This window comes from Pestalotiopsis fici (assembly GCF_000516985.1).
Source record: "Pestalotiopsis fici W106-1 unplaced genomic scaffold PFICI_Scf_4, whole genome shotgun sequence".
Lineage (NCBI taxonomy): Eukaryota > Fungi > Ascomycota > Sordariomycetes > Amphisphaeriales > Sporocadaceae > Pestalotiopsis > Pestalotiopsis fici.
Window position 1 is genome coordinate 2850486 of NW_006917094.1, and position 22983 is coordinate 2873468.

A 22983-nucleotide genomic window follows, 5' to 3' on the forward strand; every position below is an offset into this window, starting at 1 on the left:
AACAGGGGCAGGTACCGACATCATCGTGACCCGGCGGCAGAAGTTGCATTTATCCTACACTTTTACAGCTAGTAGTATGTAGAAAGACCCCCAATGGAACGGAGGGGTGTCGCTTGCCCACCCCCACTTCTACTCAAGAGCTTCCAGGGCCATTAGTGAGCACCACTAACAAGTACCACCCAAGCCGACAAGGACAGGACAGGCAGGACAGGACGCGAGATCAGACTGTGTGAGTAAGGTAGAAAGAAAGAAAGAGAGCTGCTACTGCTGCCGCTCGCTCACTCGCTCGTTCGCCCAGGCCCGCCGCCCGCCAACCCGCCTACCCGCCGCTCTCACACTTATTGTGTCAAGGGATCCACGGGGCGGATGCTCGCTCGTCCCTCCTTGCAGATAGAAAACCACTCGAGATCCGACCATTCTTCTCAATTCCTCTTCCTCCTCCCATTACCTCATACTCCCCCCAAACACCAATTCTTTTCCCAGAGCGAAACTTTACAAACATCGCAATCATGGGTTACACTGAGAAGGACTGGTTGGCCATCAACACGATCCGTGTTCTTGCTGTAAGCTACTGCTCTCCCCTGTTGAGTCTCTGTGACGAAATCCCAACACCCCGCCCCCGCCTCGACTCCTGCCCCTCCATCGTCAACAAAAGTTGTCGAGGGACACGTTTTTGCCGCAACGAAGACGAGGGCGACAGTCGCTGGCTGCCTGGGCTTCACATGCCGCTCATATAGTCGCAACGAGAACACAATGCTAATTAGCTTCACCACAGGCCGATGCCACCGCCAAGTCGAACTCCGGCCACCCTGGTGCGCCCATGTAAGCTCCAATCACTCAAAAGATGCTGCCGGGACCTTCGGCCATCTATCTGTGAGGTAAATATGGTCCACTGACAGGAAAAATTATAGGGGTATGGCACCGGTTGCCCACGTTCTGTTCAGCAAGTTCATGAAGTTCAACCCCAAGAACCCCAAGTGGTTGAACCGTGACCGCTTCGTTCTCTCGTAAGTTTGTCCTGAGGCCACTGCACAACACCAATCATCCTGCTAACCAATCGACCTAGCAACGGCCACGGCTGCATGCTTCAGTATGCTCTCCTCCACCTTTTCGGCTATGCTGTCTCCATGGACGACATCAAGGCTTTCCGAGTAAGTTGACATGCAAAGATTCTGCAAATGTGGATCGCGAGATTGTAGATCTGACATCATACAGTCCATTGACAGCATCACCCCTGGTCACCCCGAGGCTCACGACACCCCCGGTGTCGAGGTCACCACTGGTCCCCTTGGTCAGGGTATCGCCAACGCTGTTGGTCTCGCCATGGCTCAGGCCCAGACTGGTGCTACCTTCAACAAGGACGGCTTCAACCTGGTCGACAACTACACATACTGCTTCCTCGGTGATGGTTGCTTGATGGAGGGTGTCTCTGGTGAGGCCTCTTCCCTGGCTGGTCACCTCCAGCTCGGCAACCTGATTGCCATCTACGATGACAACCACATTTCCATTGACGGTGACACCAACTGCGCCTTCACTGAGGACGTCGTCAAGCGGTACGAGTCGTACGGCTGGGAGGTCCTGATCGTCGATGACGGTGACAACGACCTTGACAGCATTGAGAAGGCCATTGCCAAGGCCAAGGAGAGCAAGGACAAGCCTACCATCATCAAGCTGAAGACCACCATTGGTTTCGGTTCCACCCAGCAGGGTACCCACGGTGTCCACGGCTCGCCCCTCAAGGCCGATGACATCAAGCAGCTCAAGGAGAAGTTCGGCTTCAACCCCAACGAGAGCTTCGCCGTTCCCCAGGAGGTTTACGACGCCTACGGCAAGGTTTCCGCCGCCGGTGCCGCCGCCGAGGCTGAGTGGAACAAGCTGTTCGCCGAGTACGGCAACAAGTACAAGGCCGAGCACGACGACCTCGTCCGTCGCCAGACTGGTGACCTGCCCAACGGCTGGGAGAAGGCCCTCCCCGTCTACACCCCCGCAGATGCCGCTGTCGCCTCGCGAAAGCTGTCCGAGACTGTCCTGTCCAAGCTCGAGTCTGCTATTCCCGAGCTGATTGGTGGTTCCGCCGATTTGACCGGCTCCAACCTGACCAGATGGAAGGGTGCCGTCGACTTCCAGCCCCCCTCCACCGGCCTCGGTGACTACGCCGGTCGCTACATCCGCTACGGTGTCCGTGAGCACGGTATGGGTGCCATCATGAACGGTATTGCCGCCTACGGCTCTTTGATCCCCTACGCTGGTACCTTCCTGAACTTCGTCTCCTACGCCGCCGGCGCTGTCCGCCTGTCGGCTCTGTCCCAGGTCCGCGTTATCTGGGTCGCCACCCACGACTCGATTGGTCTGGGTGAGGATGGTCCTACTCACCAGCCTATCGAGACTCTGGCCCACTTCCGTGCTCTGCCCAACTGCATGGTCTGGCGCCCTGCCGATGGTAACGAGACCAGCGCTGCCTACTACGTTGCCCTCACCTCCAAGCACACTCCCAGCATCATGGCTCTGTCCCGACAGAACCTTCCCCAGCTGGAGGGCTCCACTATTGAGCGCGCCAGCAAGGGTGGTTACGTCCTGAGCGAGGTCGAGGGTGCCCAGGTTACCCTGGTCTCGACTGGTTCCGAGGTCTGCATCTGCGTTGACGCCGTCAAGGAGCTTGCTGAGAAGCACAACATCAAGGCCCGTATCGTCTCTATTCCCTGCTTCGAGGTGTTCGATGCCCAGAGCAAGGAGTACAGACTCAGCGTTCTGCCCGACGGTATCCCCTCGCTGTCCGTTGAGGTCATGAGCACCATGGGCTGGGAGCGCTACACCCACGAGCAGTTCGGTATCAACCGATTCGGTGCCTCTGGTGCCTACAAGGATGTCTACAAGGCAAGTTCAATCCCCCAGAGTTTTGTCGATATTTGCATGACTAACCATTTCTATAGAAGTTCGAGTTCACCCCCGAGGGCATTGCCAAGCGCGCCGTTGCCACCATCGACTTCTGGAAGGACGTCCCCAACATCCGCTCGCCTATCAACCGGGCTTTCCAGCAGCTCATTTAAATACCCCAGTCTGCGTTGCCGGATGAGCGAAAATTGGTTTCAAAAGATTTGCTGATAGAGGAACTCAGCATATAGATGAACGGGATGAAACCGTTTGTACGAACGACACGAAAGGATATTACCCATATAGAGACCAAAATACTACTGTTATTTATTTTCCACCATTGGTGAATGCATATCTATGAAAGTCGAGTGATTCAGTTAAAGGGTAATATCGTACAAGTTTGCAACAAGAAGAAAACGTCTAAACATATTTGTCCATTTTTGAATCAACAATCTAGTTGAATGAAATAATCATAACATATACCTACCTGCCTACTTACATATCCAGTCAATGTTGAAAGATGATCCGGTTTAGGAACCCCCGAGCGTTGCGCCCCACACTTAGCGTTGACTCGGCCGCTGTCTCTGGCCAAACAGACCAATGGAAATGCGCCAATTGGACCCTGCATCAGGGGTCCGACAGCTGCTACTGCTTTGATGGTTTGGCAAGCTGTCCTCTTATCAAACCAAAAAGTGCATTGTTGCAGTATCGATCGACTGAGCCCAAGGATTGACAACGAAAGTGATCCAACCCCCGATCGACCAACGAGCCGCCTTCAAGGACATGAGATAGGGTTCAGCACCCCATTTTATGATAGCCCATCTATGACCATTGTCATTTCTACTTTCCAGTCAGCGCAACAAGCAGCACCTTGCGACGAAACCTCCGATGTGGTAGCTGGCTCCGCGGCCTTCCTTCTCTGAAAGCCTGCAGTGCAATTCAGAGGCACGGGCGCGCGCGCGCAAGACTGTCATCAGTTTTACAAGTCAAGTACGCACGCATTGGAACGCTGCGAGCCTGGTACTAGAGCGGAAACGACATGATGAACGGCTACGACGAGAAGCACAGCTTCAACGACGAGCCGGAACCCGGCAGCTTCGTCAGAGCCTTTGACGCCTTTCGTAAGATACCTCGTCCCCTCGCCCCTGCTGCTCTGCTCAGCTACTAAGCTTCTGTCGTCGCAATTACTGACTTGGCATTTTCCCTACCTCACAGCCAAGTCGAAACCGCAATATGTTCAACAATCGGCCGGTGGCGGAAAATGGACCGTGGCCATGGGTGTCATCTCCCTCGTCCTCGTCTGGTCGGCGATAGGCGAGTGGTGGCGCGGTGTTGAGAACCACACATATGCCGTCGAGAAGGGCGTCGGCCACAATATGCAGATCAACCTGGACATTGTTCTGCGCATGAAGTGCAAGGATATACACGTCAACGTACAAGACGCTGCCGGCGACCGCATCCTCGCCGCTTCGAAGTTGCAGGAGGACGCCACCAACTGGGTGCAGTGGGTTGACAACAAGGGCGTACACAAGCTGGGCAAGGACGCGCACGGCAAGGTCGTTACCGGTGCCGGATTTCACGATGAGGGTTTCGGCGAAGAGCACGTTCACGACATTGTCGCGCTTGGAAAGAAGAAGCCGAAATGGAGCAAGACACCAAGAATGTGGGGGCGCGGCGGCGGTGATAGTTGCCGCATCTACGGCAGCTTGGACCTGAACAAGGTGCAGGGTGATTTCCACATCACTGCTCGTGGACACGGATATGCCGAGTTTGGCGAACATCTCGACCACAGCGGTAAGTTGGCCGGGCGCAGTGTAGTTGCCATGGCGCAAACGACGTACTAATTGATGAACTAGCTTTCAACTTCTCCCACATCATCAACGAGTTCTCCTTTGGCCCCTTTTACCCGTCTCTCGTCAACCCTCTCGACCGTACCGTCAATGTAGCCAATACCGCCTTCCACAAGTTCCAGTACTTCATGTCGGTTGTGCCGACCGTCTACACCGTCGGCCACGCGCACTCGGCTTCGCAGACCATTGTCACAAACCAGTACGCCGTCAACGAGCAGAGCCACGAGATCAACGAGCGCATGTTCCCTGGTATCTTCTTCAAGTACGACATTGAGCCGATCCTGCTTACCGTCGAGGAAACCCGTGACAGCTACCTCGCCTTCCTGGTCAAGGTCGTCAACGTGCTGTCTGGTGTGGTGGTGGCTGGACACTGGGGCTTTACCATCAGCGAGTGGATTCGCGAAGTCATTGGGCGCAGGAAGAGACAGCAGAGCATGGGCATGATTGGCAACGAAAAGGGAGGATACCATGACTAGGCGATTTTGATATAGTATACTAGAGCTAAAAAGCGGTCTCCTGGGTCATCAAGTATATTGGGATACCTGGCGTTATTAAGGTCGCATGTGATTTTTTAGTCTGATTTTCAATCTAAAGTTCATGATTATCTCGTTTCAATGGCGTTCTTTGTAGTGCCGTACTTGATTGCCCACCAACTCACGTGTCCATCAAAGACATAAAAAAAGTAGTACTGTTCTCATCTTTGCCTCATCATACTCCTTAGGCTTTCTACAATTAGTACTTGAACCTCTTGCTGACGTGTGGGATTCGCCAGACACACAACGGCTGTGCCGCCTTGGTATACTCTCCCTCTCGTCTACGTGAATTACTATACTCATGCTCCACCCATTAATTTCTCCGTCCATACAGACTAGATCTACAACAAGCAGGTCCTAGACATTGTCCATGCAAGCCATGCTATTCGTCGCCCACCATTCTGCTCAGGTCACATAATATTAAGACACGGTTGCAATAATGAGCTATTTGACATAATTGTCAATTAGAGACAAAGTCTCAACAGCAACAGGAGATCCACAAGATCTTCTCAAGCCCGCTTGGCTCATCGGTAGAGCGCCTCACTAGTAATGAGGAGGCAATTGGTTCGACTCCAGTAGTGGGCAAGAATTAGCAGTTCTTGCCACCAATCATACGGTCCTAAATAGGCCGACCGATCTTTTTGTGCTTTTTCTTACACCGTGAGAACAACAAAATTGCTATCATTTCTTATTCTTATTTTCTTTTTGGTAAGGAGTTTTCGCATACTCCTTGGTGGTGGTAGTGGTAGTGGTAGTAGTAGTAGTAGCAAGTGCTCTATTCAAATTCTTGCGCTCTTCCGACTTCTCAAATTGTCACGCAATGTGTCGTACCAAAGAAACACTCGGCAATTCGAAGACGGAAGACAATCGGCATGTTGCGGGGCTTTTTTATACCGTCTCGGCTGGTATATGCGCAAACGCGCGGTGCAAAGTATATCACTAGAATTCCAAATTATATCATTCCCACTAGGTAAGTGGCAGTGTTATGACAAGTATTGCCTGAGGACATTAGTTCAGGTCCAATTGTAAGTGATTCAGGAGATGAACCAATTAATACAATGTCCGATTTGAGTCCGGCGAAAGCGCCGGTGCCTGCGGATACGGCCAAACAAAGCCCAGGAGACTTCATCCGAGCTCCGGCAACGTTCCCTAACTCCCCGGAACCCACCGGAGGTTCCGCAAGGTGATGAAATGGTATAAACTCGTTGAGCCAACGATTGATCAACGGCTTCAAGCTGGGTCCTTCTTGTCAATGGTGCTGCATAGGGCTTACTTTTCGTCTCTAGGCTGGAAGAAGAATTCCAAATCACCATGCTGTCCAGGCAACTTACTCGGAAACAAATTCCAAATTCTGATGATGACCGTTGGGTTTGTGTTTACATGACATTTTCTGTTCCTAGGAGAATCTATATAAGTTGGTTCTCGCAACATGTTTACTCAGGCTTGCTACGACACGGCAATACTTTGTCCTCGAATATAGTACATGCCAAAGACATTGACACTTGTTAAATCTCGTTGATCTACCAGAAACAGCCACCGTCAACATTTTACTACAATGCTCAGCCTCGGTCTCGCCATACTCGCCAGCCAGGCTGCGCAAGTTCTGGCCCAGAACGCAGAGCCTCTCCTGGTGGGAATAATTTACCCTGATACCTCTGGGTTGTCGCAGCCCGTACAGGTAAGTGCGCGGTGTCATGTATTTTCAAGCTGGCAGTATCCTCTGGGTCATGTCAACTGTCCAAATAGGCAACTCACAAACCCAAGAGAGCAAATGACTAATTCATATTTCTCCGAATAGCACATATCCCGAGGTGGCGCAACTGCTTGTGTCTCCGGGTTTCTTCAAGTTGAAGCCGGGACCGATGCCAATATGAACTTCGCATACGAAGCTCCTGTCAATCAGTCACAGGTCACGCAGACAATCGTCAGCCTGTGGGACTCGGGCTCACCATTGAAAGAGCAGATTATGAATGGCACCCTTTCGGTCAATGGTACTTATGATATCGGTGTCACTCTCTGCTTGCCGCAGGAGAAGCAAGGCAATCAGACACTTCACCTCCAGGTCCTTACCCACGGCATTGGTTTCGACCGTAGCTACTGGGACCTTGCGCCGGGGTATAGCTACGTCGACGTGGCCGCAGCAGCGGGCTATGCCGTCTTCTTCTACGACCGTCTCGGTGTCGGCGTCTCCTCCAAGGAGGACCCCATCAAGACGATCCAATCGCCATTGGAGCTCGAGATTCTCAATGAGCTGGTCACAAAGCTCCGGGGCGGAGCCCTAGGCGGCAATCAGCACTTCACAAGCATCATTGGCGTCGGCCACTCGTTTGGCAGCGCGTTGACCCAGGGAGTCACGGCCGCCTATCCACAGTCTTTTGACGCCGCGGTCCTGACCGGCTTCTCGACCAACGCCAGCGGCATGCCGTCTTTTTCGCTAGCTCAGATCCCCGAGATTGCGTCCATCAACCAGCCTTACCGCTTCGCCGGCCTACCGGCCGGCTATCTCGTCGTCGGCTCGTCGTCGGCCCTGCAGACCACCTTTTGCCACTTTCCCGGTTTCGACCCGGCCATACTCTCGCTCGCCGACGCCACAAAGGGCACCGTCACGCTGGGCGAGTATTTCACCACGGGTGCCATTGTCCAGCCGGCCGCCGACTTCCACGGGCCCGTGGCCGTCGTGGCTGGCAACGAGGACTTGGGCTTTTGTTTTGGTAACTGCTCTTACCCGACCAATCTCTTGGCCGAGGTGCCCCTGAAGCTGTATCCCAGTGTTGCCGCCAATAACACGGCGACGTATGCTGCGCCCATGGCTGGTCATGGCTTGAATTTGCATTATTCGGCGGCCGGCGCTTTTACCTTTATTCAGGACTTTCTCAAAAGCCACGGCTTCTGAGAGGGGAGTTGCAGATCGAATTGCTTTGTAAATGTAGAAAATATCTGTATCAATAATAACATAGTTGTATAAGTAGCATTCTCATACTGATAGGAATCAGAGAAAAGTATAAAAAAAATATTAAAAAATAAAGAAAAGTCAAACGGTGGCAATCACAGAGTCCTCACCCCCCAAGGTCTGATAAAAGTTCAAGTCGATACATTGAATACCAAATATGTTTATCTGAGCCAATGGGAGCCATAATGCCAGTCAACAACGGCTAAGCTTATTTCAAAGGTAAAAATCCAACTCCCTGTGTTGGTGTCACACCTTTGCAAAAGGACTCATGCGGTCTATACAGCAACTCAGCATTTCGCGCATAATTCCTGCTGTGCAATTATAGTCAATAGAACCTTGGCACAAAGCAACCAGTAAGAGGATCTCGAAAAAGAATTGTAGGTGTGTAAGACGAGAAGAGGATGGGGGCCCATGCAAAGTCCCAAAAATGTCATCCATTCAAACGTTAATCAGACTTCCAGACCAAAGCCAATGAACCATTCCAGGTTTATTTCTCTTACAAAATTGCCACAGAGAAGTGCACGTTGTTGGTAACCCAAGTCTCTTGTGGCTCGAAAGTGCCGTATATTGCGCCATGCCTATCATGTATTGCGCAACTCTATAATATGAATTACTTGCGATTATCTACAGCATAACCTTTTGAGTTATGGCAGGACAAAGGGGGGCAAGTTTAGTAAATAAGAAGAGAGATAGATACTTTTCAAGATGATGGGATGGGCACTAGAACCCCATCAATCTCTCCAACAGAGGGAGGCTGACGGAGGCCGGGGGCCAATGGCTTTTTTGCTTTACCTGCACCGCCCATCGAGATGTCGGGCTGTGGCCACTTTTGGAGAGAAATGCCAAGAGCCCCGGCCCCGAACCAACACCAATCATCACGAAACTTGATGCTAGTTGATGCTCCTTCGACACTATGCCGTGGCTGACGGTCCCGACTTTTCTACGGCCTAAGGGATAATAGTGGCGGGTTTCCAAATACAGCAACCTACTCTATGCCCGTTCCTCAATGGTCTCCAACATGGCTTGCATGGCTCGTGTCAGAGGATCGACAGTATCGACAGTGAGCACTAAGGTACCGTCATAGGCTGACATGGCCAAGAGAAATAAGAACAAGAAGATGATCATGTCGCGCAACAAATGGACTGTCTCCTGGACACACCGTTCCTTTTTCTTTAGTCGATCGACAAGTTTGTTGACATTGTTGACCTTTTTGAGTATGCCCAAATAACATATACCCAAGAGTCCATTCTCTCTTTTTCTCCCTTTCGGTCGTCGCCCTGGAGGAGAGGCTCCTTGATCCATCATGGATCACTATAGCACATTAGAGGTCGACCATAACCAGCACTCAAATCCCCTGGTAACCAGTGCACCAGCACAGCAGGACTATGAACGTTTTCCCGAGGCCGTGACGGCGGCACCAGGAAGCCCACCACATTATATCAAGTCTACATTCGACGCGGACCAAAGCCAAAAGATCTCCGTCCCCGAGGGCGTCCTGGCCCCGGAAGCCGTGCCTGGACAGAACCTCTATCAGAACGTGAGCACTGGGCAAGACACGACGGGAGCTTGGACGGCGGCGGCGGCGGCGGCGGATGAGTCGCTTGCAGAGAAGAAGCCCCAAGGCAAACGGCAGCGAATATGTGGTCTCGAGCGACGCACCTTTCTCTGGGTCGCCGTGATCGCAGCAGTCCTCGCCGCCGCCGCATTGGCAGGTGGTCTGGCCGGGGGGCTGACCCACGGATCCTCCTCCTCGTCGACGGGCGCCGCCGATGCAAACAGGGTAAACGTCATGGCGACGTCGTCGCTCGCGGCGTCCAACTGGACCGACGGCCGGGGCTACAACCACCGCATCGTCTTCTTCCAGGACCCGTGGAACTCGGTGATTGCGCGGCGCTGGGACTCTCAGAACCAGACGTGGGCAACGAGCAACGTGACGGCGTCGGCGGCCAACTCGGCGTCCCCCCTGGTGGCGGCCGCCGGCACCACGCTGGCCAGCGCCGCTCTCGACTGGCCGAATGCGTACAATGTCCACGTCTACTTTCTCGACCCCTGGAACATTGTGCGCAGCGCCTACAGCGATAGCCCCGTGCAGCTGCCCGACCTCTGGAAAAACGACACGCTGGGTTCGGCGCAGCTCCACGCCCTCTCGGGCTCCAAGCTGGCCGCCGCCTGGGCCCGCGGCTCGACGCCCACCGACGTCGGGGTCTGGACCGTGGCCTGGCAAGGACCGGACCGCGGCTTCATCAAGGTGGCCAACTTTAGTGACTACAGCGCCGGTGTCAACGCCGTGGACGCCAACAAAGTTGCCGGCAACACCTCCCTGGCCCTCGTGCCGCAGTACGGTGGTGTCCAGGACAACCTTGGTCTCATCAGCCAGAGCTTCACGAGCGAGACGGCCGGTCCGTTCCAGGTGAGCTCCTTTAACCAGACGTGGAATAAGAATCGTGAGTCAAATCCTATAGCCATGCTCTCCTCTTTTAGTCGGATCATCAAGTGAAAATTGCACACTCCAGTGGCGACTCTCATGCTGACGGATCAACCGCAGCCGACGATGTGATACCCGATGTTCCACTTCCTGCATCAAACCAGCACGTAGCCGTGACCAAATGGGGTACATGGTCCAGGACTCTTTGCTATGCCCTCCTCGACGACGGGACAATGCGAGGCAGCTGGTGGGAGGACGAGGCAGAGCAAAATGCCCTTTCTAGTCTCAATTTCGATGGCGGACCGACGGCCAACTTCTCATCTATTGCAATGACTCTGGATGCCATGTTCTATGGCATTAATGGAGATGAAATCCACGAATATTCGGTGGACGGAACGGACGCATCAAGGTTGAATTATGTTGGCAGGATATACCCATGAGAATTGATGTGGAACAGTAAAGGTTAGCAATTGTGAAGATATTGAAAACATAGTTTTCATACATGATTGCATGATTCATCTTTCTCTCGACCCATCGGTGCAGTACAGGACAGAAAATTTAAGCTCAGGCACATCAAGAGCATTCATGTCGGACACGTAGTCAGTAAAATCATAAATTCAGGTACACAAACTATCGTACGAGCGAACCCATATACCTCGATGTGCTAGCAATCTGAGGGTGCTTCGTCGAGGGAGCGAATAAAATGTCATCGAGTAAATGTTTCTGGAAACACACCTGTGGAACAAGAACAAGTAACTGCAAAGAAAGAAACGCCCCCTGTCCCCCGCAATTGTCAGGAAATCGCAATAAATACGAACACAAGGCAGAAAATTGGCTTCAGTCCAGGACTCCAATTCCCATAACATGGCATGAGCACTGCATCATTTGTGCAGGCAGTCGTTCAAGAAGTTCTCACTTCCTGGAGGCCCTTTGCTGCTCATAGAGGTATTCCTCATCAGAGGCATCAAGAATCTCATACTCCTCATCGGTCATATATCCATCTTCCGACTCCTCAACCCACTCCTCATCCTGGAGGTCGTGAACATACTCGTCAAACTCGTCGCCGTGAGTTGCTGTATCGGATTCAGTCACGACATCCAATTCGCTCTCGGCCTTTGGAACAAGGACACTCGAGTCAGGGGACTCGTGGTCAAGCTTCGGAAGGATCATTTGGCTCTTGGTCATCTCAGGTACTTTGGCATCGAGGAGAGATTCCTCTTCCTTGGGCTCCTCCTTGATTTCTTGGGGAGCATCCTGTGGAGTCTGGACGGTCACATCGCACCAAAGCTTGTGTCCATATTTAACTCCATCACGGGTGGTGAGTCGCCAATAGGAAATGACCTTTCCATCGCGCTCGGGGGTGCGCATCAGGACTGTGAAGGGGAACTCCTGGCCAGGCTGAAGCTGGTTGTAGCAGACAGTGGACTCGGATGCCGAAATCAACTCGCGGACCCCAGTAGGACGGGTAGGGTCAATGGCACCCATGTAATCACCGCCGACAAACTTGACGGAGCATCCTGCCGGCCAGGCGACCTTGCCCTCGTTACGCAAAACCCACGTTTGCTCAAACGTGTGATTCGGAGGCATGATGGTACCATCCTCGATTGTGTCGTGTCTGAAGACTGCAATCAGATCAGGCTCGGGAGCTTCAGGAGACTGCTGCTTCTCTGCAACAGGAGCTTCCTCGACCTTGACGGGTTCCTTCTCAGTAACCTCCGTCTTGATCACCTCCTTTTGAGCCTCAGTAGGCTTGACATCAACCACAGTCTGAACAGGGTTCACAGCGATATTCTTCTCACTTGGCGAAGGGACGGTTTCGGTAGAGCGGTTACTGGTGCGTCTGGGGATAGAGACATTTCGGTCTCCCATCACTGGAAGGCGCTTGCCATCTTGATGTTCACCTGTGGTTGTAACATTAACATGCCTGACAGGGGTCTTGAACTTGATGAGGGGGTGTGTCTTGTTGTGAGTGTTGGCCGGGCTTGCCTCGCAACTGGCACAGAAGTCCGTGTCGTGACAGACGGCACACTTGTAGCGAACGCCAACGATATAAGTAGAGCCAGACTGCGAAGAGGTGCACAGAGGACCGTCGCAGCAGATTCCATTATGAACCCATTGGCTTGTCACGCGGTGAGGTTCGGGAAGGGGCTCATAGATCGGAGCGAAGCGGTGGTTGGGATGAACGAAACCGGCATTTTGCGCGCAATCCGAGCAGTAGTCCCAATCAGGGCAGTCCAAGCACTTGTGGCGAACACCACGAATATAGTGGTTGCAGCCGTCACATATGGCATTGTGGCGGGCATTGCGACCGGCATTGAGACGTGCTGTAATCGAAGCATCGAATGAGGTACCCTTGACAGCAGCGGTAAAGGCATGCTTGGGATGGTGACCATGCTGGTCCCTGGTGAAGCAGCTCTTGCAAAGATCAAAGTCCTCGCAGATCAGGCAGTGGAGGAACTCTTTCTCGGGGAACTCTTGCACACAGCTGTTGCAAGTGCGGGCCGTGTAGAGAGGAACAAAGTTTGAGCTACGTTCTGCCTTGGGCTGCAGAGACGGGAGAGCGTCCGACACAGGCTCGAGAGGGCGGATCGGTAGAGAGACTGGGAATGGAGCCTGAGGCGGGGCTACAGGAGTGAACAATGGCTTGTTTGACGAGGTGATGGGCTTGGTCTTTGGGGCGACATGAGTGGTACTGTAAGTGATTTGATCGTCCATAATAGTGCGCTTGATGAGCCAGTGCTGATCATTGTAGCACGAGATGCCCTGGTTCACACAATCCTGGCAGAGATCGAAGTCGCCATCGTCGCACGTGGAGCAGTGGAAATGTGCGTCAGGCACTACTCGGTCACAGCTGTTGCAGCAGACAGTGAAAGGGCGGCGGAGAAGGCTGGACGAGAAGGGCGGGCATGGGCACTTAGAAGTCTCTGTAGCCGGGACGTCCAGAATCGGAGCTTGGATCGAGACTGGGTCGCTCTTTTGCTCAAGGATGTCGACGGGAAGGAACTTGTCCAAAGATGACGATGTCATGCTACGAGCCCGCTTATCCTCATTGCCTGGCGTCTGCGATTGGGATACCACGCTGACGATTGCAGAGGTGGTTATCGAGGCAGGCGTCTCCTCCTTTGATGATGCAAGAAGTTCCTCCTTCTGTTCAGATGATTCGGCTTCATCCTCCACAGTGACAGGCTTTGGACTAGCGGAAGGGTTGCTGTCGGTCATGGCAAGTACTCTGAGCTTGAGCTTCTGCTTTGCTTTAGCCGCCCGGAAGAGCTGCTTGTAAACGGCCGGGTTTGTCGAATCGAGGACAACATAGGTAGCAGCAGAATCCGAGTAGCGCTCAATCAAGATCTGCGTGTCTTCCTGAATGTGGAGGAATCCTCGCAGCTAACACATGGCATTAGTATTAATGAACATGTAGTTTTGTAAGAGTATAGATGACAACCAGGTCGTTCTATATCGAAGAACAGTGCATAGTTAAGGACGCCCAAGTGGCGCGTGAGGTCAAGGACGATGCTCTTTGAACTTACCTTGTGCTCAAGGGTCGTGGCGACAAGCTCACGCAGAGGCAGCTTGTACCGGCGTGTAACACCCGCGAAGCTGATCTTCAGCGTGATCGGGGTATCGGGAGTGGCAGCCGCAGACGACGCCATGGTGTCTGGGTTGTAGTATTGATACTTTGCAGATGGTATTAGTAGTTGATCTTTATAGAAAACATCCACGATAAACCTAATGGATGAATCGGGCGATGCTTGGTAATGATGGAATGAATTCAATGGAAGAAGGAAGGTTTGAGAAAAAGGTGTTCCAAGGTAATGGTTGTCGGTCCAAACGGTAACAGACGTAGGAAAGGCCCCAGGAAGGCCGGTGCTTATCGGTCAGGTGGGCCAGTGACGGTTGCGCAGTAAAGGACGGGATGCCTGCCTGCTAAGGTACTAAGGTACAGGCGGTGAAATGGAGTCGTCGGGGGAGGAGCTTATCTCTGATCCCCAGTTGACTCTGGGGAAATTGGGTGCTGGGTTTCACGATGAACGGATAAGTAGGTACTTACCGAGAGACGTCGGTCTTGACGATGGATGAATGGCCAATGACTAGAAAGGCAATCGAAGGCCTCCAGCAGCAGTGGTGAAAAGAGGAGAAGAAAAAGAGGAGTCTCGAAATGTCAGAAACCTGCTGCAAGCTAATTGATGAACAACGCCCGATGGGGGGGTGAGTTTGGCTTGGAGTAGGTTGAGGAGAATATGTGAGGGGGTGGAAAGAAGCAGGTGGTCACAGTCTCGCTCCAAGTTCCAGATGTAGGCTTCAGTCAGTACCTTAGGTAGGTACCGGTCACGTTTTAGAGGTGCTGTTCCAGAGCTTCCTCAGGTAGGACTCGGAGGGGCATATGTCAAGGTATGTAGGTCGGCAGCAACCTGGCGCTGGGAGGGTTTTAAGGTAAAAACGGAGAGCCAACAGGCTTACATTTTCCTTTTTAATACATTTCCGTTCCTTTCTAGCCGACTGGACTGAGGCGACAGGCGAACACACGCCGCCGACAGGCAGACGCGAGCCTTCGCAACTAGGCAATTCACTAACGAGGTACGTACCTACCTAGTATTGACTAAACCCAGCACTGAGGCCAACATTGAATGGTCTGGTGGCGGTCATACAACATCAAGCAAGCGAACGATTCCTGCCTCAGCACCCGCAAACCCGGCCTTTTCGTGTAATAGTAGTGGGGCGAAACCAAGAAGCGGGGCCAACCTGATCACGCTACGGAGCACCTACGTATGTCGACATACCGAAATAATCGTTGTCAAGGCGTTCATATGAACGTCTTGGTCCGAGCTAGACATCGTAGGACATTATTGATACCTCAGGCTTCAATCACATACGTCTTTGCACGATTCATTAAACCAGTAAGCACAACACATATTCCCTCTAGCATTCAGAAGCCGGGTATATGTGGACTGCAATCAAAGACTTGCCTAGCCGCCCTGCTTGGTAATAAATGGCCACCATGGCAAAGAAGACGATAGAACAAGACGCCCACACCATCTCACCGTGCATAAATGACTGGAAGTTGCCGAAGTTGCACATTGGACTGGTTGCAAAGTTATTAAGTCATCTCTGGACGCCCGCCGCGCCTGGCGCAAAGACACACGGTCCGCAGAGTTCAGTGTCAACTTCAACGGGCATAAATGTATTATTTAACTACACAATTAGGTACTGGTCGTCCTTTTTGGCGTCATCTATCACATATATAAAGTAACAAGGTACTGTCTTTGGCAGACCAGTGTAATAACATTGAATAAAAGTGGCCTTGGCTGGTACGCCCACTGGGGTGGAGGCTTACAATGAAAAGAAGTATGCCGATTCAATAATGCTGGTAGCACAAGTAAAAAGAAACCATCCAGGTCACATTTGATTCCACATTGTTTGGCTGTGCTGCGCACGGAAAGGGCAACGTCCCGATCATGCATTTTGGTAAGCCTAAACAGAAGAGGTTATTCGGTCCGCTCTGGTCTGCACATCAATGTGTTCAAGTCCTAAGTCAACAACCAGCAAACCGTCCAAACACACCTCTATTGCAGGACAGCCTGCGCCGCAGTCTAGCAGAGGCTTTCCCCATACTATTTGCTTCAAGCACGTCATGACGAACGTGCCTTGGTTATCTCTACTGCGGGGCAGCTCCGACTTGCAAGCCAGCAATTGCAACACAATTCATATAGGTTAGAGTATTGCCCGAATAGACATATATACTTACCTACTAGACCGGTCAGTATATATTACATTCGCAATCACTGGTGTATAAATCGTCATTCATGATTGGTCTTGCAAAGTCCAAAACTATCGATTATGAACTCTGTTCACGAATACTTGACCTGGACTGTCTATGAATTTCCCGATATATCGGTTCAGATGACGAAGGCGGCCTCGTTGAATCATTTTTACATAGCGCACATGTGGTGCGTTGGAGGACTGCTTACAAAGCACAAGACAACAACTATCGTGAGGTAATCAAAGTACTCAAAAGGTCGATCGATATCTAGGTAGATGGACGAAGCCATACCTTGAGAAGAGTGAAACCCCCCATCATGGCCCTCCATCATCATTACCAACCAGAGGAGCTGAATGCCAAACATCAAAAGTGCTGTGCCTATTTCTACCAATCAGATCCGGAGCAAATCAGATGTGCGTCGGATCAGAGTGGTGGTAGTGGTAGTGGTAGCAAAGAGTGCGGGGATGGCAACTGGCTAGAAGTTCCCCTCCACGCTTCCCCAGGCGGCTAATGAAAATAGCCCGAGCGCCAGTGCCGGTAGTGACAATACCTTAGGAAGTGTACATGTAATAACATGTAGTCAAGGTGTTCATTTCATGTTGCTAGTGTAAGATGTAAAGTTTTGAAGGGGCGCTCCCCGAAGAAGAGTGTCTACATTATATGTTTGGATGGGAATGATTCCGAATAGGTAATGAACCCAAGAACGGACCCTCTAGAACAACATTGGAGCCTTGTTTGCAACAATCTCTCTTGCCCATTAAAATACGTAGATATGCAGCCTGGGAGGGGAAGTGGCTTGTATCATATAATTTCAGACATTGCCTATTACTATGACAGGGAATGGATCAAAAAGGATCTGAGCATGAAGCGCTCCTCAAAGTGCATACGGAGATGCAGGCACACTTCAAGCTTATTGAGATGCCTACCGCCATTTCTTGCGAGCATAATGAATGGTCGTGGTTTACGCTGGTTGTTTTTGTTGTTGTTTCATCGCGACATATTTCCGTCGAATGCCAACAGCGTGTGGCCCGAATCGGCCTTATCACTCAATGGCCAGCGCACTTATAAGGGTATATGGTTGTTTGCTACAAAGTGCAAGCCCACTTGCATAACAGCTGCTTTGCTGGACGGCGTGCACGCGCTTCGCATCATGACCTATCGCTTGAGCGATGCGGGCGAAAGGTGGCAGCAGCAGCCCAGGACTGGTTCTGAACTTGCTGCCAAGTCGCTCCCTCGCAGTTGAGAGCCAGCTAAGAAGATGTTGTTTGAGTGGCGAGATGGCATTAAGTTCAAGCTTGACAAAGTGGTCGCCATCGTGCTTTTAGTACTAGGTAGGTGTGCTTGCTTGTGCAAGAAAAGGTAAGTCGACGTGACGGTGCTATTAGTCTCGTCCTGTTCTTGAAAAAAAATGCTGACCAGAATTCAGAAACACGCATCACCCGACCACAATGCTTTGCTGGACCAATTGTCGCCGGACCGTAATAAGATGAAGGCCAGTGAAGGCAGGTCACTCTTCACTTGATGAGCTGCTGCGTTCTGACCGGGGATAAGGACATGGCACTCGGAGAAAGTCATCCCATAGTACTCCATCGACCCATGTTGTGCCCGCTTGCCAAAGCTATTAATGAACCAACTTTGGTTAAAGAAAAAGTAGAAGAGGGAGTTGAGAACCAAAATAGGATAGCAATCTGTCACGACTCCATCAAGTATGAAGTTAAAGGGAAATGGGATCAACACTGCTTGAGCCAAACAAGGGAGCTATGTAGGTCGTCAAGTCACCAACCTACTCACTAAAAATGTTCTTGTCCCGCCCAGAAGGATGCGCGACTAGAATTTGCGACAATTGAACAACAGGGATCAGTGTTCTGTTGTGTTGATTTGGGGCTACCTACATTTGCCTGTGCTGTAACTCGCCGGTTGCGACCAGCTAGCTAAATGTACCTTTAGTCGTGGATACAGTTAACATATAAGGCAGAGGTGCAAGCAAGCAAGCAAAAGCACAGGTCGCAGCTGGTGCTAAAAGAGACCCAGTCGCGCACCTGCAATTCCAATTGCCCATTCATCCCGACCCAGTTCCAAGCAGAAGAAAAGAAAAAGTCGAGAGTCGGGGGTGGTCCCGTTCCTGGGGTGGTGTTGTGTTGTTGGGTTGGGTGACAGCTAGGTAGAGTGCCGCAGCAGCCTTTTTTACGTCCTTCACGCGAATCTGGACCGGGCCTAAATTCATTGTGACTCCGCCCGCCGCCTGATGATTTTCCATCTCTCGAACTCGACTCCAGCTTCAACTCAACCCCCCCGATCACCCTACTTAGCACCCATCGACCTGCTGGACTGTCTTCACGTCCCAACACGAGGTCAAGGTCGTTGTCATCGGGCCTGGAGGCATATCCCCAAAAAAGTTGTCCAGTCTTTTTTCTTTCCCCCCCTTTTTTCTTCTTTTTTTGGGTTGTTCTTTTTTTGCTTCTCCCGTCCGCGTCTCTCCCTTTCGTGCTTGGCTTGGGCCGTAATTCCAGTTCCTGCTACATTTTTTTTTTCTTCCTTGGGAATTGTAGCAAGACAGTCGCCTTTTACGCTTAATTGAGGCTCTCTCCCTACATATCCCTTCCCTTCGCTCTGGCACCGCAGGCGGTCTCGCGTCTGAAGCCGTTGACCTGCTTAAGCTATCTAGCTTCACTGGAGACCGACCCAGTTACCTGGCATCCCGCAGAGAGGACACGAACCCGCATGAACTCCCTTGTCTCGGCCACCTCGATGCCCACGGCGCGCGGACGCACCCCCATCTAATTTCCTCAGTTCTTCTCTTGTCCCTGCGCGCATTCGAGGTTGTTCGCCACCATCGGACTCCATCATCTTTAGAATTGCGGCACCATCTTGGGCCCAAAACAATATCCCACACAACAACCATGGCTGCCTCTCGTCGAAGAAAGATTGTGTCTAGGCGACGGGCTGATGATGAGGGTGATGACGATTACGACATCGATGACGATTCGCTGACCGAGGGCTCGGTAGTCTCGGATGATCACGACCTTGCCAACGATAGCGATACAAGCAATGTTGATGAGGCGTCACCCACTTCTCCTGCTGTGCGGAAGTCCCAAGCTCGCGCGGCAAACGGTCATGCGGGAACGAAGAGCTCCAAAGGCTCTGGCAGCTCTGCAACACGATCCGGATCCAAGACAAGTCAGCCAGGCCAAACAGCCATTTCAGACGCGGAAAGCATGATGAACGGGCTGTCCGTCTCGGACAAGACAGAGCATGCCCAGGAGACGATTTCTGGTGATGTTGAAGGGACACAGCCTCCCAAGTCCACCGCCCCACTGGTTGTCAGCTCAAGTTCGGCCGCCATGGACCAGTCACAGGATCACACCCAAGACCGGCGGCGGAGAGAGCACGACGACTACAGAAAGAAACGAGACGAGGACCCGGCGTTTGTGCCGAACCGAGGGGCTTTCTTCATGCACGACCATCGACATGCCGGTCCTGCTGCCAATGGCTTCCGACCCTTTGGCAGAGGTGCTCGAGGCAGAGGTCGTGGCATTGGGGGCCCCTTTGCTCCAACCAGGTATGCCCCTCTCCAAATTTCATCACGAAAACAAGCTGACTTGCGTAGCGGTCACCAACCCTACCCACCGGCCGATCCTATCATCAGCACGCCGTGGGCCCATGACATGCATGAAGCCGTTGCAGAGCCTACTCGTTCAGCCCGCCAGTCCGCACAAGGCGGCCCGGTCATTACAGACAATGGCCCACCTAATGGGGATGGCTACATTCCAACGTGTGACATGAGTGCGACCCCTATCAACAGGACCTTGTCCACAGAGAAGCACATTGGCAATGTACAAATTCGGGTCTATTTTCCATCTTTGAATAAGCCTATATTATTCTCAGCAATCCCGGTCAAGCAGTATACCAAGCTGCCAGATCATCGCCCACCCCTGCGCCGCGACAAACCTGTCCGCATTTCGCTCCCCGACTATCCTCCTCGGTATATCTTCCCAGCTACAGACCGTTCGTTCATCTTCATTCCGAGGGCACTGCGACCAAACAACCAACAGCGCATGCGTGGCAAACCCAGATCGGGATTCGGATCGATGGGCGGATTTTCGAGAAGGACTAGTGTCTATGGCGGAAGCTACTACAACGGCAGTCAATACTCTCCAAGTGTGGCACTTAGCAGGCGCTCATCCATTGCACCTGAGATGGGCAGGGACTATATTGTCTCTCCCACTGGCTCGGCCATCTCGCGTCCGCCCATGGCAATGGATGCTTCACGACCTGTCGTAAGGCTACCTCCACGAGCAGAGCCGCAGGGGCTTGATGCTAGCATCCATGCTCCAGCGCCAGCAGTCGGTCAGACCGCCATATACGAAGATTTCCAGGTCCATGGTAAACCAATTCACCAGGAAAGTCAGCCGGCGTCAATTCCTATGCATCAACCGCGACCTCAGAAAACCGTCTCACTTGAGAATATCGAATCACCGACGATGCTGCAAAACACGCAATCCTTCCAGCAGGCTTTCCACCATCAGGTCCCTGTTCAAGTTTCCAACGGCTTCAACGCTGATCCTCACCCCCGCCATGGCTCGTTTGCTAGACACACCACGGGCACTCCACTGTCTCAAATACCGGAACGAGCAATCCACGCTGCTCCATTTCAACCTACACACTTCTCGCAGCAGCAAGCATACTACCCGCCTTATCAGATGGTGCAGCCTCAACAGGGATACTACTACCCCCCGCCAAACCCCTATCCCGCAGCTGCCCCTGCCTACGTTCCTGGGCCTCAGCCGCCACAAGGCCCTGTTGATCCCGCACAAGCGAATGGGCAAGCTGGTAGCGCTCCAAACCTGGTGGCACAAGAAGTCAACGGCATGGTGTATTATTATGATGCATCGCAACTTCCCCAGGTGCCAAGTTATCCCCCGTACACGGCCGCCCAGGGCTATCCCGCGGCCAATGGGGTCATGAACGTCAATGGAATGGCAGCGTCCAGCCAAGACGGCTACTACTATCCTCAGCCCGGCACCGTCTACTTTCCTCAATAGATGAATCTTGACAGTTCATCAACAACCTACCTACAGTCACGCGCCCTATATATTTAATTGCTTTTTAATGGTGCGCACGTCAGTCTGTAGCACTACATCAGTCTTATCAGATAGTATCCGACCTATGACACAATTCGTGTGCTTCTATCACTCGCTTGCCTCGGCAATTCTAAGCTCAGCTCTTGCGTATTCTTTCTGGATCACTGCACTGGCATTGTCTACTGTCGAACGACTTGCGTCGAGTCATTGTACAGGCGTTTGGGGGAACAGTCTTGCTTACAATTGCTTTTTATTTTTTGGTGTGGGAGCATTCATGCGATTGTTGTTGTTGTTTGATTGCAAAAGGTGGAAAGTAACTGCTTGAGCGGGTCGTGGCTGGATATCATCTTCTTTGGACGGCAAGTCGTGTAGAGGCGGCAAGAGGAAATATGACAAATTAGATGGAAATGGGCATCTGGAGTCTGGTAATACGTTTGGAAGTAGACACACCAGAATATTCATTGCCCCAACTTGCTTGTGTCTTTTGTTGACGTGTGAACGTTTTTCTGTTGAATACCTAGGTAGTTGGGTAGGTGTGGTAAGTTGATCAGGACAAAGGATGTGCCAGAGGCACTTGACTTAAGTGATGATCATGATGTTGGGCCTTTGACGATCATGTGTATCAAGGATGATACATACGTTGTAGAGTCTGAGATCCGGGCCCGTTTTATCCAAGTGAGCCCAAGTCATATGCAAACCAAAGTCAAGGTCCAACTTGAGTTTGACATTCGATTTGAGCGGATCGTACGCATGCCTTGTCCCGGATTTCTTCTGATGAGTGTACGGATACACCAATTTAAGAGTCCCCATTCTGTAGATGTAATCAGCATGACTAGGAGGAGACATGGCCAGGGAGAGAACAGGATATTGAACCAGATTATTTATGTCAAGACACATCTCGACGACCAACCCGTTGGCCTGGTTGGGTCACATGTCACGTACGTGTTCTAGTGTACGGCAAACGCATCCAAGACAACCTAGACGCTGAGCGCGGGATGGTCTCAGAAGAAACGCCATACTGATGGGGGCCTGATGGGATAGAATAGATCAGTACACTACATCTTCCCCGCGCCTCTTTTTCCCATTCTCGAACCTGGCAACCCCCGAAAAAGCACCCAATGACGTTAGATCACAGGCCCAAAGCGGCAAGGCAGGGATGTTTGGATCGACCTTCATCGCGGCCACGCAACACGATTGCGGGAGACAGATTTGGACCAGAAGAAGAAACAGACCATCTCCCAACCCCTGGTCGCTCATGTGCCAAGACGACGTCACAGACTTGGGGGCAGGTTTACTAACCTAGATGACTGCCGGAAAAGCTTGTTCACCTACCACACAACTGCTTTTGCTTCTTATCAGTTGTGAACATGGTTGACTGAACCCTCTTTCTTTTGACATAGATTCTACACGTAGTATTATTACACTAGTTGGACAAGTGTAGCTGATAGGCGGGCAGTAGCCGCCCGGCTAGATCAGACGGCTATCCACTTCATGCTTGTTGTTTTACACTACGTG

At 51.9% G+C, this 22983-nt stretch overlaps 6 protein-coding genes across 6 annotated transcripts; 5 read left to right on the top strand and 1 right to left on the bottom strand.

Annotated features, from left to right (window-relative positions):
• Nucleotides 1-509: 509 nt before the first annotated feature.
• Nucleotides 510-3047, top strand: PFICI_06877 (Transketolase 1; the record flags this gene model as incomplete). The annotated part of the gene is made up of 6 exons (XM_007835458.1): nt 510-563; nt 776-822; nt 912-1007; nt 1067-1151; nt 1216-2898; nt 2931-3047. The coding sequence occupies 6 exons, from the start codon at nt 510-512 to the stop codon at nt 3045-3047; spliced, it is 2082 nt and encodes a 693-aa protein (XP_007833649.1).
• An 863-nt stretch (nt 3048-3910) lies between these two features.
• Nucleotides 3911-5197, top strand: PFICI_06878 (uncharacterized protein; the record flags this gene model as incomplete). The annotated part of the gene is made up of 3 exons (XM_007835459.1): nt 3911-3992; nt 4087-4665; nt 4728-5197. 3 exons carry the CDS (start codon nt 3911-3913, stop codon nt 5195-5197), a joined length of 1131 nt encoding a protein of 376 aa, XP_007833650.1.
• Nucleotides 5198-6809: 1612 nt separating this feature from the next.
• On the top strand, nt 6810-8147 carry PFICI_06879 (uncharacterized protein; the record flags this gene model as incomplete). The annotated part of the gene is made up of 2 exons (XM_007835460.1): nt 6810-6932; nt 7053-8147. 2 exons carry the CDS (start codon nt 6810-6812, stop codon nt 8145-8147), a joined length of 1218 nt encoding a protein of 405 aa, XP_007833651.1.
• Nucleotides 8148-9507: 1360 nt separating this feature from the next.
• PFICI_06880 (uncharacterized protein) lies at nt 9508-11069 on the top strand (the record flags this gene model as incomplete). Its single annotated transcript, XM_007835461.1, has 2 exons — nt 9508-10648; nt 10750-11069. The coding sequence occupies 2 exons, from the start codon at nt 9508-9510 to the stop codon at nt 11067-11069; spliced, it is 1461 nt and encodes a 486-aa protein (XP_007833652.1).
• A 472-nt stretch (nt 11070-11541) lies between these two features.
• On the bottom strand, nt 11542-14279 carry PFICI_06881 (uncharacterized protein; the record flags this gene model as incomplete). Its single annotated transcript, XM_007835462.1, has 2 exons — nt 11542-14013; nt 14157-14279. 2 exons carry the CDS (start codon nt 14277-14279, stop codon nt 11542-11544), a joined length of 2595 nt encoding a protein of 864 aa, XP_007833653.1.
• Nucleotides 14280-19287: 5008 nt separating this feature from the next.
• Nucleotides 19288-21429, top strand: PFICI_06882 (uncharacterized protein; the record flags this gene model as incomplete). The annotated part of the gene is made up of 2 exons (XM_007835463.1): nt 19288-19946; nt 19995-21429. 2 exons carry the CDS (start codon nt 19288-19290, stop codon nt 21427-21429), a joined length of 2094 nt encoding a protein of 697 aa, XP_007833654.1.
• Nucleotides 21430-22983: the final 1554 nt, after the last annotated feature.